This window comes from Conger conger, chromosome 1 (genome assembly GCF_963514075.1).
Source record: "Conger conger chromosome 1, fConCon1.1, whole genome shotgun sequence".
NCBI lineage: Eukaryota > Metazoa > Chordata > Actinopteri > Anguilliformes > Congridae > Conger > Conger conger.
The window spans coordinates 80,172,152-80,184,138 of record NC_083760.1 but is presented as its reverse complement, the minus strand read 5'-3'; the positions used below and the strand labels follow the sequence as shown (position 1 = coordinate 80,184,138).

Below are 11,987 nucleotides of genomic sequence, written 5' to 3'. Positions count from 1 at the left end.
GGGGAGAACAGACGTTTCTTCAAAAATCACCAGCTGAATGCTGTTTACTGTGGTCTCAGGGGTTAACACATTGAACATATTTGTATGACCCAGGTCTGTCACACCTGGTTACATTTTTAAAACCACCAAAAAGCAGATGTAACAGTTCCCCTCCACTAGATTGGTGAATTGAAGCTGAAACAATGCAAAAAATGAGGAAGGGAAAATATCAAACATGGTGCAGTTAGAATGAGGGTCGACCATCCTCCATCCCACATAGTGTACACACACACACACACACACACACACACACCCATAGACTGTTCACAAGGTGACAACTAATTGTCCACAATACATTTGTTCTTGGACCATCCTTGGCATTTAGGGAGTGCCGGACTTCAAATAGCAAAGCTTTACAGACCATACATATTCACACCCTTCCATTGGCATTGGCATTGGCATTATCAACATATTTAGAAAGTGAACAAAAGGGTGCACTATCTGACGCAACATGGAGATAAATGTGCCTGTGCATTTATCTCAGTATATACACTACGAGTTGCCGCAGTGTACCTTTCAGTTGCAGGAGCACGTTAGCTTTGTCCTGACTGTTTGTACAATGGCCAACCTCGTGATTCTGTGTTCATTCCTGGCTGTGTGTAAGCAGGAATGAAATGCAGAAAGACTCACCCTGTTTTGAACTGACATTCTCAATTATTTTTCATCTTTATTTCATAATATTCAAAGAAATCATATTGACAAAAAGGCATACAGATGATGAACAGCAAGAAATGCAAAAGAACCAAAACTGGTTTTAATTACTGGTTATGGAATATAATACATCTCTCAAAAGTGTCACAGGTCAATTTGACCCAAACCTGTTCCAATGGTTACTGGAGAGCAGATTTATAATGTCAAAAAATGTTTATGTCGTAAGCCTTACATCCAGTTCCTTTGTCACAGTATATCTCAAATATCCATTATTCATTTGGTCGCATTTAATTAATACCTACAATAAGACAAAAGTAATAATTAGACCTTAGCGGCGCAGGGACAGAAATGACGCTCAAACAAGGTAAACTCTTACACTTCTCAGGGCTGAATGAATGTTATTTACACAGTAGCAACAAAAAAAAAAGAAGCCGAAGACAGCGGCCATTTGGAGGGCCTGCTGTGGTTAAATGTTCAGCTCCGGTACCGGGTGTCACGCAGACCTGAGGAGAAGAAAGAGGCCATTCTACAGTAAGACCGCTGTGCTTTATCACAGTCACAAACCTACTGAGTATAAATGAACATACCTTTCAGAAGGTCAACATTTCTGTATTATAAATCCTTTTTTTGATTTGTCTTATGTAATATAATATTTTGAGATACTGGATTTTTGTTTGAGCTGAAATATTTCACTTTATGTGTAATGAATCTAGAATATATGAAATTTTCACTTTTCAACGATATTCTAATTTTTGAGATGCACCTGTATGTCTTCTTTCTTCACATGCTTTTTTATTTATTTATTTGTTTCAGATTTTTTCCCTTTTTCTCCCAATTTGGTAGCCAATTGGACCCCGTCTGATTCAGTTAGAGCTAGTATTAGATACACCGCCCACACCCCGTCCCTCGGCGGCCGGCAGGAGAGCGACACACCTTCTTCAAGCCATCTCATCTCACAAGTCGTAACCGTGATTCCGAGGCGCTCGAGATGCTTGTTTGTGCGGCGATCTACTAACCCTGCCAAGTCCCTCCCTCTGGAGCAGCGAGCCAATTACGCTGCTCCACGAGAGCCGGCCAAACTTGGCTTTTGGCAGGACCGAGAATCGAACCCCGGTCCCCGGTGTGCAACTGCAGCAAACTGCAACCGCAAGTCTGCTGCGTCTTAGCCTGTTCTTCACATGCTTTTTAATCACTGGTTGTGCATGTTGCGGTATTAAGATAAAAAATAATAATAATAAAAATGAAATAGGCCCTGGTCCTTATCTTTGTTGCGCAGGTAGCAGTACTTCCCTTTAACGTCTCTCAGTGTATATACTTGGCAGTCGCATATGTATATACTTTGTTGTACGTCGCTCTGGATAAGAGCGTCTGCCAAATGCCATTAATGTAATGTAATGCTTTACTAGGCTCATAGGCGTAGGCACAATTAAAAGTAATTTCTCTTACCCTGAATGGGTTTAAATGTGCATTTAATCACCAATTTTATTTTAAAAAATAAGCAGACAACAGACTGTGTCAAAGTCCCACCCAAATTCAAGCCCATTCTCTGGTTTCAGTTCAGATATTATTAGATATAATAATTATGGGCGTAGTGATTAGTAATTAGATAACTGATATGCCATCTTATGGGGCAACATTGTTACATTGGCATTGGCATAGGCATACAGGGTGACATTGTCGCATTGGCATAGGCATACAGGGTGACATTGTCACATTGGCATAGGCATAGGCATACAGGGTGACATTGTCGCATTGGCATAGGCATACAGGGTGACATTGTTACATTGGCACAGGCATACAGGGTGACATTGGCTCAGGCGGTAAGACCATGGCTCTGGCTGTGTCAAAGTGCCCATCAGCTGATGAGCTGGTTGGTGCCTAGCATGGCAGCCAATCGCCGTTTGTGTGTGTATGAATGGTTGAATGAGAAGCATCAATTGTGCAGAACTTTGGATAAAGGCGCTATATAAATGCCAACCATTTACCATTATGTCTGATGTGCAAGACTCAAGAAATAACACTTAGTAAGGGCCTACTGTGTTCTGTGTTAACTTGAAGGGAAATCATACCATACCACTGGTAGATATTGAGTCATTAATGTGCTAAAAAAACTAAACTAAGCAAACTAATTATGTTCTAAAGTGGAGAAGGCCAGGCACAAGTAGACCTGAAAAGAGCGGATGTCACTCACCCTCCGGCCTGCGTGGCTCTGGGTCCTACCAGCCCCAGAGGAAGAGGAGGGCCATACACAGCATGAGGCCCAGAGTTGTGGTCGGCTGCAGAGCCATGCATCCCGACTCAGGCTTCACTGTGGAGAAAGGCAACAGCATTTCAGTGTAAGTTTACTCCTGAAATGGCGGAGGGCCCGTTTCATTGACAATGGCAAGCGCAATAATAGAGTGCCTCATCCGGCCACTGCAGATGGGGGACCGGGGTCTCCTGCTTAATGAGACGCTTCCTCATTGCGGGGTGCGGACTTTAGGGGCCAGCCAGCAATGGCATGGTGAGGAGATTGTGGGTCCAAGACTGTGGGTATTCCAGCATCAGGGGCCATATGACACCCCATGTGTATTTACATTAATGCTAGGCACATGTATGATAAATGAAAGCAAAAACACGCATTCAAAATGACATCCTAGGAGCTTTTCTGGCACTAGCCATGGCCTGATCTGATTTCATCTGTGTCAGTGACAGCTTAGAGAATATTTTTTAATTAATGCCTTATCAATGCCCAGTGACCCTGGCAATTGATCTTGATATATTTTCAAAGAGATATTTACATAATGCAGTATGCAAAATTACAATACACCGATACCCTTAGTGGAAATGAACTGTGTGCAGTGGTACTGTGTTAATTTACATTACATTACATTATTGGCATTTGGCAGACGCTCTTATCCAGAGCGACGTACAACAAAGTGCATACCCATAACCAGGGATAAGTTCGCTGAAAGACCCTAGAGGGAAGTACAATTTCAACTGCTACCTGTACAACAAAGATAAGGACGAGGGCCAATTTATTTATTTTTTAACAAAGAAACAAACAACAGAGCAAAAGTGACCAAAGTTAACTATCCAAACACTGCTTACCTAGCCAACTAAAAATACCGATACACAAAGCAAGTCACAGAGACAACAATTAAGGTTCACAGGGAGGTAGGGAGGGATGGGGAGAGGTGCTGCTTGAAGAGGTGTGTCTTCAGCTTGGGCTTGAAAGTGGGGAGAGATTCTACAGTTAATACACTAAGGGAGGGCCTGAACTCATTTATCATGATACTATCAGTGACTAAGCAAACACAAATAACAAAATATCAGTTTTGACCATACTTGAATTGATTAAATCTTATTTGTTTCAGATTGTGGTAGTGGGAGTAAAATGTGTTGCGTATTAGTCTGGTTATTCTGTAATAAACTGCAAATCATGAAAGAGCACCTAATTAAATATTATCAGAAGCGGACATCCACGGATATAATTGACCTTTTAACCCTACTAGTTCTGTGTTTCTCAACTGTTGGGCTCAATTTGACTCCAAATGTAAAACCGGTGATAATATCGTAACACAATAGGAGGGTTAAGGTAAGTTTGAGCGTTCACTAGTGATGAAAAAGTACCTTTTTCTTCTGGTTTCTCAACGACCCTCACAAGCTTCGTGGCCATGGCTGAGGCGTAAGTGTTCTCTACCACGCAGGCGAAGAGCTGGTCTCTGTTCGGTGTATCCGGGGTCCAATTAATCACTGTTCTCCGCTGGATGTACCTTCCCGATGGAAATCCTTGACGAAACGTCCAGTAGATGTCGCAGGGTATTTCGCAGTTGGACTCGCACACAAAGGTGTACTCCGTCCCTACCTCCACCGTGTCCGGCCCACTGATAGTGACACTCAGTGGTCCGTCTGTAGGGGTTTCATAAGACATGCATGGGTGCGCGCACATTTCCGAAATGTCTTACATGTTTTAAGGTTAAGCGAAAGGGACATTAACATTAGCATTCCATTGGAAGGATTAGCATGAGAAACTGAGGACACATGTGCAGAGACAACGCAGGAGGCAGGGTAACTGCAAGGACCTCACATAAGCCGGCCAAAATAACGACAGCGAAAAACACAAGGAATAAACTGGAAAGAACGCAGCACAGAGAAATGAGCAGCTAGCAAGCAAATGACATGCAAAAGACAAGGAACTTAACTGAACTACAAGGAAAAACAGGTGAACCTAATTACATTTAATGAGAAAGCACAAGTAGCAGAGAACGAAAAATAAAATAATAACAAGCAATCAACCACGAGAGACAAGACATACAAAAACGAGACATATTTGGAATGGGAGGCCTGCGACCTCTGGTGGTCATCCACAGGAACTGCGACATATTACAATGAAACAACCGCTGTTCTCAGCCCTGGAACACCTTCACGCCCACAAGGACTTTACTTGAAAAGCCTCTTACATGAATTTATCATTAAAATATTATTATAACATAATATATAACAATATAATGCTTGACAGTTAACAAACATACAGACAACATAATTAACAAACAAATGTATTACCCTGTTCTCGCAGGCAAAGCAATGTGCAAGGCATTCTACCAAGGCAGTTTTAACTCAATATAGGTGCACAGTGTGAATCCATTGCTAATTTTTTCATTCATACTTACACGTGAGGAGGTAGCCAACGCTTACAATTCTTGTGTCACCTTTGGAGGGCACACATCGGTAGAGGCCACTGTGAGAGGGCAGCAGCGAGCTGAAGGAGAGGGTGGTGTTGTCTGCGCTGAGGGTCGTCTGTGCATCCATGACCAAAATGTCGCTGTCCTTGTACCACTTGATGGTGGACATTTGAGCAAAGCCCACACAGGTCAAATGGAAGGATTGGTTCAGAGACGGTTCTTCTCCTGCAGCAGGCCTGACAGATACAGGGTCTGCAGATAACAGTTCAAATGGGTTATTGATTAGGGGGGGCTCAGGCGGTAAGAGCGGTCGTCTGGCAGTTGGAGGGTTGCCGTTTCGGTCCCGCCCCGGTTGTGTCGAAGTGTCCCTGAGCAAGACACCTAACTCCCAATTGCTCCTGACAAGCTGGCTGGTTCCTTGCATGGCAACCAATTGCTTTGTGTGTGTGTGTGTGTGTGTGTGTGTGTGTGTGTGTGTGTGTGTGAGAATGAGAAGCATCAATTACACAGCGCTTTGTATAAAATACCCGGTTCAGCTTACTGACTTTTCAGTGTTAGGAGTACAGAGCTGACCAGCAGGTTAGTCTACAGAATCTGCCTTATCGGTATGATGACCTAGGCAGGATCTCCCAGAGAGAAGGGCGCGGCAGTCTCACTTTCCACACGCGGACTCTTTTTCATGCTGGAGGTTTTCCCGCTCGCAGGGTTGAGGCTGGTGCACTTCATCTCCACCGTGCTGGTCAGACCGCTGGGCGTGACTATTATGGTAGGACTGGTATTCGTTTGTCCGTCCACAGACCAGGTGTATGTGCATTCGGGGGAACACTCTGCGGTGCAGGTGAACTCAGACGCCTCCCCAGCTGTCACCGTGTCGGGCCCTTCGATCTTAGTGAAATAAGGCCCACCTGTGGGGACCGCAATACACTGTTACAGGAAGTTCATTGTTACAGGCTCGCAGGCAAAGCAATGTGCGAGGCATTCTACCAAGGCAGTTTTAACTCAATATAGGTGCGCAATGTGAATCCATTGCTAATTTTTTCATTCATACTTACACGTGAGGAGGTAGCCAACGCTTACAATTACTGTGTCACCTTTGGAGGGCACACATCGATAGAGGCCACTGTGAGAGGGCAGCAGCGAGCTGAAGGAGAGGGTGGTGTTGTCTGCGCTGAGGGTCGTCTGTGCATCCATGACCAAAATGTCGCTGTCCTTGTACCACTCGATGGTGGACATTTGAGCAAAGCCCACACAGGTCAAATGGAAGGATTGGTTCAGAGATGGTTCTTCTCCTGCAGCAGGCCTGACAGATACAGGGTCTGCAGATAACAGTTCAAATGGGTTATTGATTAGGGGGGGCTCAGGCGGTAAGAGCGGTCGTCTGGCAGTTGGAGGGTTGCCGTTTCGGTCCCGCCCCGGTTGTGTCGAAGTGTCCCTGAGCAAGACACCTAACTCCCAATTGCTCCTGACAAGCTGGCTGGTTCCTTGCATGGCAACCAATTGCTTTGTGTGTGTGTGTGTGTGTGTGTGTGTGTGTGTGTGTGTGTGTGAATGAGAAGCATCAATTACACAGCGCTTTGTATAAAATACCCGGTTCAGCTTATTGCCTTTTCAGTGTTAGGAGTACAGAGCTGACCAGCAGGTTAGTCTACAGAATCTGCCTTATCGGTATGATGACCTAGGCAGGCTCTCCCAGAGAGAAGGGCGCGGCAGTCTCACTTTCCACACGCAGACTCTTTTTCATGCTGGAGGTTTTCCCGCTCGCAGGGTTGAGGCTGGTGCACTCCATCTCCACCGTGCTGGTCAGACCTCTGGTCCTGAGTGTTATGGTGGGACTGGTATTCGTGTGTCCGTCCACAGACCAGGTGTATGTGCATTCGGGGGAACACTCTGCGGTGCAGGTGAACTCAGACACCTCCCCGGCTGTCACCGTGTCGGGCCCTTCAATCGTAGTGAAATAAGGCCCACCTGTGGGGAACGCAATACACTGTTACAGGAAGTTCATTGTTACAGGAAGCAGCTGGACCTCAGGCACTCTTCCTCTTATAATACATTTATATATTTTGTCACTTTTTTTCACATATTCTCACACAGTCTTAAGGGGAAATAAGTAGTTACATATAAAAATGAATACACTGGCATTATATACAGTGGTGGGAAAAAGTGTTTGCCCCCTTCCTGATTTCAAAGACATTAGTCAAAGACAACACAAGTAAACACAAAATGCAGTTTTTAAATGAAGGTTTTTATTATTAAGGGAGAAATAAAAACCAAACCTACATGGCCCTGTGTGAAAAAGTGATTGCCCCCTAAACCTAATAACTGGTTGGGCCACCCTTAGCAGCAACAACTGCTATCAAGCGTTTGCGATAACTTGCAATGAGTCTCTTACAGCGCTGTGGAGGAATTTTGGCCCACTCATCTTTGCAGAATTGTTGTAATTCAGCCACATTGGAGGGTTTTCGAGCATGAACCGCCTTTTTAAGGTCATGCCACAGCATCTCAATAGGATTCAGGTCAGGACTTTGACTAGGCCACTCCAAAGTCTTCATTTTGTTTTTCTTCAGCCATTCAGAGGTGGACTTGCTGGTGTGTTTTGGATCATTGTCCTGCTGCAGAACCCAAGTTCGTTTCAGCTTGAGGTCACGAACAGATGGCCGGACATTCTCCTTCAGGATTTTTTGGTAGACAGCAGAATTCATGGTTCCATTTATCACAGCAAGTCTTCCAGGTCCTGAAGCAGCAAAACAGCCCCAGACCATCACACTACCACCACCATATTTTACTGTTGGTATGACTCTTTTTCTGAAATGCGGTGTTACTTTTACGCCAGATGTAATGGGACACACACCTTCCAAAAAGTTCAACTTTTGTCTTGTGAGACCACAGAGTATTTTCCCAAAATCTTGGGGATCATCAAGATGTTTTCTGGCAAAATTGAGACGAGCCTTAACGTTCTTTTTGCTCAGCAGTGGTTTTTGTCTTGGAACTCTGCCATGCAGGCCATTTTTGCCCAGTCTCTTTCTTATGGTGGAGTCATGAACACTGACCTTAACTGAGGCAAGTGAGGCCTGCAGTTCTTTGGATGTTGTTGTGGGGTCTTTTGTGACCTCTTGGATGAGTCGTCGCTGCGCTCTTGGGGTAATTTTGGTCGGCCGGCCACTCCTGGGAAGGTTCACCACTGTTCCATGTTTTTGCCATTTGTGGATAATGGCTCTCACTGTGGTTCGCTGGAGTCCCAAAGCTTTAGAAATGGCTTTATAACCTTTTCCAGACTGATAGATCTCAATTACTTTCTTTCTCATTTGTTCCTGAATTTCTTTCGATCTCAGCATGATGTCTAGCTTTTGAGGATCATTTGATCTACTTCACTTTGTCAGGCAGGTCCTATTTAAGTGATTTCTTGATTGAGAACAGGTGTGGCAGTAATCAGGCCTGGGTGTGGCTAGAGAAATTGAACTCAGCTTTGATAAACCACAGTTAAGTTATGTTTTAACGGGGGGGGGGGGGCAATCACTTTTTCACACAGGGCCATGTAGGTTTGGATTTCTTTTCTCTCTTAATAATAAAAACCTTCATTTAAAAACTGCATTTTGTGTTTACTTGTGTTGTCTTTGAATAATATTTAAATTAGTTTGATCTGAAACATTTAAGTGTGACAAACATGCAAAAAAAATAAAAATAAAATAAAAATAATCAGGAAGGGGGCAAACACCTTTTCACACCACTGTTTATATATAATGCCAGTGTATTCATTTTTATATGTAACTACTTATTTCCCCTTCTTAAGACTGTGAGAATATTTGAAAAAAAGTGACAAAATACCAACAATAAGATGTTGTGTTGCTGGGCAAATCTTAATAACTGCTTCAGAACCAGTGAATAACTGACATAACACAATATAATCTACAGTTTCTCCTTGTGTGATGCATGCATTATGTAGCCAGCAGAATAGATGTAATTGTAGTTTATGACTGTATGTACTAGAATTGTACTGCCACTGATTTGGTTTAGCGGAAGGCATGGCAAAGTGAACAGCTATGGAAATCTTCTCACCGTTATTTTTATCAAAACAGCAGTATTAGTCATTGCGACACAATTTTGTGCCATGGCAACAGGTCAAAAATAACCACCAAAGACATGTTGGCAGCGTTGGCTTTCCATATACAGTCATAATACAGAAACATATACACAGTCAGACTGATCAAAACAGCAAACAGGCAAAATAAGAGCTCTTATCCATATCGTGTGCATTAATATGCATGTCTTTGCTCTTGGGTGAAACGGAGAGCAGAAACTTACGCGCATTTGGAAACGCAGTGGCACCATGGGGGAAGATGACACTGATGGCTCCTGCTGTCAAATGGAATAAGAGAATTGTGTCGAAGTACAAATATTCACCTTTTCTAGCCCTAATGAATAATTAGTCATCAGAAACCTCACGCAATGAGCAAAATCTAGTGAGGTGGAAATCCAGCATTGAAAAGCGTTAACCCCAATATAGGCTAACATAGCCAGGCTCTATCAGTGTAAAACCAGAGATATGTTAACCTATATTGGGGTCAGCGCTTTTCAATACTAGATTTCCCCCTTTCTGGATTTAATCCAAAATTGATCTTTGATACTGTTGACTGATGACTGTACACAGCGAATAATACCAACGTGCATTTTCCAAAAGGTTTGATTTGCATCTATTATGCAGTCACAGAATGCAAAACTACTGTAAAATATTTATATATTCATTCTTTTTTAAACACCAACATACCCGTGAGTGTCAGCACAAGCCAAGCCGTGGGATGAGCCGGGTTCATAGTTTGCGTCTGTACCGTAAGTATATCACAACTCTCCACCAGAAATCGACACTTATATCAGTAGTCAGCACATTCTGTCATTTCCACAATTTCATCAGTTCCCTGAGGTCAGCGGGTAGTGTACATTCGGGGCCGTGACTACCATCGAGCATACCAAGGTCATGTCCTTTTTTTTTCATGTCCATTTCAAGTCAATATTTATTTTAATTATTTTGCGAGAATCAGCTTCAATTCATTTATGAAGGGAATGAACAGTTATTAATATATTTACACGTAAGCCTGATCTAGAGGCATATGTAGCAGCATTCACACCCTAAAATGCACCCTCAATTAAATTAATAAATTAAAGGGGGAGATGCGCATACACTGGGTCTGTAAATGTGGCAATAGTTACACTGTCTAAATAAAATGTCACTGAAGTGATTATTTGAGTTATAGTATATCGGAATAAATGGCTAGAAGTCAAAAAGCAAATCGGGAACGATTTATCGGGATAATTCATCCCGAAGAACAACTTTGGAAGAATGAGACATCCGCCGCTGTTCTAGAGTTAGCTCCACCTACTTTTCTAGAGTCCTATGCAGCACGGCACGATTCATTACGTTACATGTCATTTGGCTGACGCTTTTATACAGTAGTTTTGGACTAAGCAGGAGACAATCCTCTCCTGGTGCAATGCAGGATCTTATTGTGGCTACACCGGGGATCGAACCACCGACTTAAAAAAACTAAATTATTTTAATCCGATTTTTTCCCTTTTTTTCTCCCAATTTGGTAGCCAATTGGACCCCATCTGATTCAATTAGAGCTAGTATTAGATACACCGCCCACAACCCGTCCCTCGGCGGCCAACGGGAGAGCGACTCGCCTTCTTCAAGCCGTCTCGCCTCCCTAGCTGTAACCGTGATTCCAAGGCGCCCGAGGTGCTTGTTTTCCGCGGCGATCTACTAACCCTGCCAAGTCCCTCCCTCTGGAGCAGCGAGCCAATTATTGCTGCTCCACGTGAGCCGGCCAAACTTGGCTTTTCGCAGGAGAACCACCGACCTTAACCAAATCGAACCTCATGTATCTTAACCACTACACTACAGGCCGCCTACGAGTACGAGTTGCTGCAGTGTAGCTATTGAGTTAAGGGTAGTAGGCTGCCTATGCGAGTGAAGGGAGGATCAGTTTTCCAGACCGTTACAATGTCATCATTGAGTAGGCGCATAGCCATTGAAGAAAAATTTTAATGAATTTGGCTTATTTAGAAGCAAACAACATACGGCCGTTCCGTAAAAAATCAACCATAGGTGTAAATTAAATAAAAAATCAATTAAAAAGCCTCATTGGATTTCTGTCTGCTTTCGCATTATCAATCCATCCATTATCTTAACCCACTTATCCTGAGTCGTACTGGGGCTGGAGCCTATCCCAGCATACATCCGGCAAAAGGCAGGGATACCTAATATCGCCAGTCCATCGCAGCACACACATACACACACACCATTCATTCACACTCTCATGCCCACAGGCAATTGAGACCTGCATGTCTTTGGACTGTGGGAGGAAACCAGACTGCCCGGAGGAAACCCACACAAACACGGGGAGAACATGCAAACCCCACATAGAGAGGCCCGGGATTCAAACCCAGGACCTCCTTGCTGCGAGGCGGCAGTGCTACCCACTGTACCATCCGTGCCGCCCAATTTCAGTTCATGAACGATGAAAAAAAGTTATGGTCATTCACAAATGCTAAATCCTACCAATTGGCAATTTACTTTTTAATATGCGATGGCTTACAGCAGCGGCACCACTTGGTGTTTGACTCCAAACTCAGCCTAGT

The 11,987-nt window shown here is 43.7% G+C and overlaps 1 protein-coding gene across 2 annotated transcripts; it reads right to left on the bottom strand.

Annotated features, from left to right (window-relative positions):
• Nucleotides 1-686: 686 nt before the first annotated feature.
• Nucleotides 687-10,220, bottom strand: LOC133137448 (carcinoembryonic antigen-related cell adhesion molecule 20-like). 2 transcript variants are annotated; one of them, XM_061255747.1, is made up of 9 exons: nucleotides 10,117-10,220; nucleotides 9,654-9,707; nucleotides 7,071-7,319; nucleotides 6,407-6,670; nucleotides 6,011-6,259; nucleotides 5,343-5,606; nucleotides 4,303-4,581; nucleotides 2,882-2,998; nucleotides 687-1,193 (listed from the first exon to the last, which is right to left on the bottom strand). In XM_061255747.1, the coding sequence occupies exons 1-8, from the start codon at nucleotides 10,160-10,162 to the stop codon at nucleotides 2,907-2,909; spliced, it is 1,497 nt and encodes a 498-aa protein (XP_061111731.1). In that variant the 5' UTR covers nucleotides 10,163-10,220; the 3' UTR covers nucleotides 687-1,193; nucleotides 2,882-2,906. The 2 variants fall into 2 exon arrangements, with proteins under 2 accessions (XP_061111731.1, XP_061111722.1); XM_061255738.1 differs by having other exon boundaries at nucleotides 9,654-9,704; nucleotides 10,117-10,188.
• Between the last annotated feature and the right edge of the window lie 1,767 nt (nucleotides 10,221-11,987).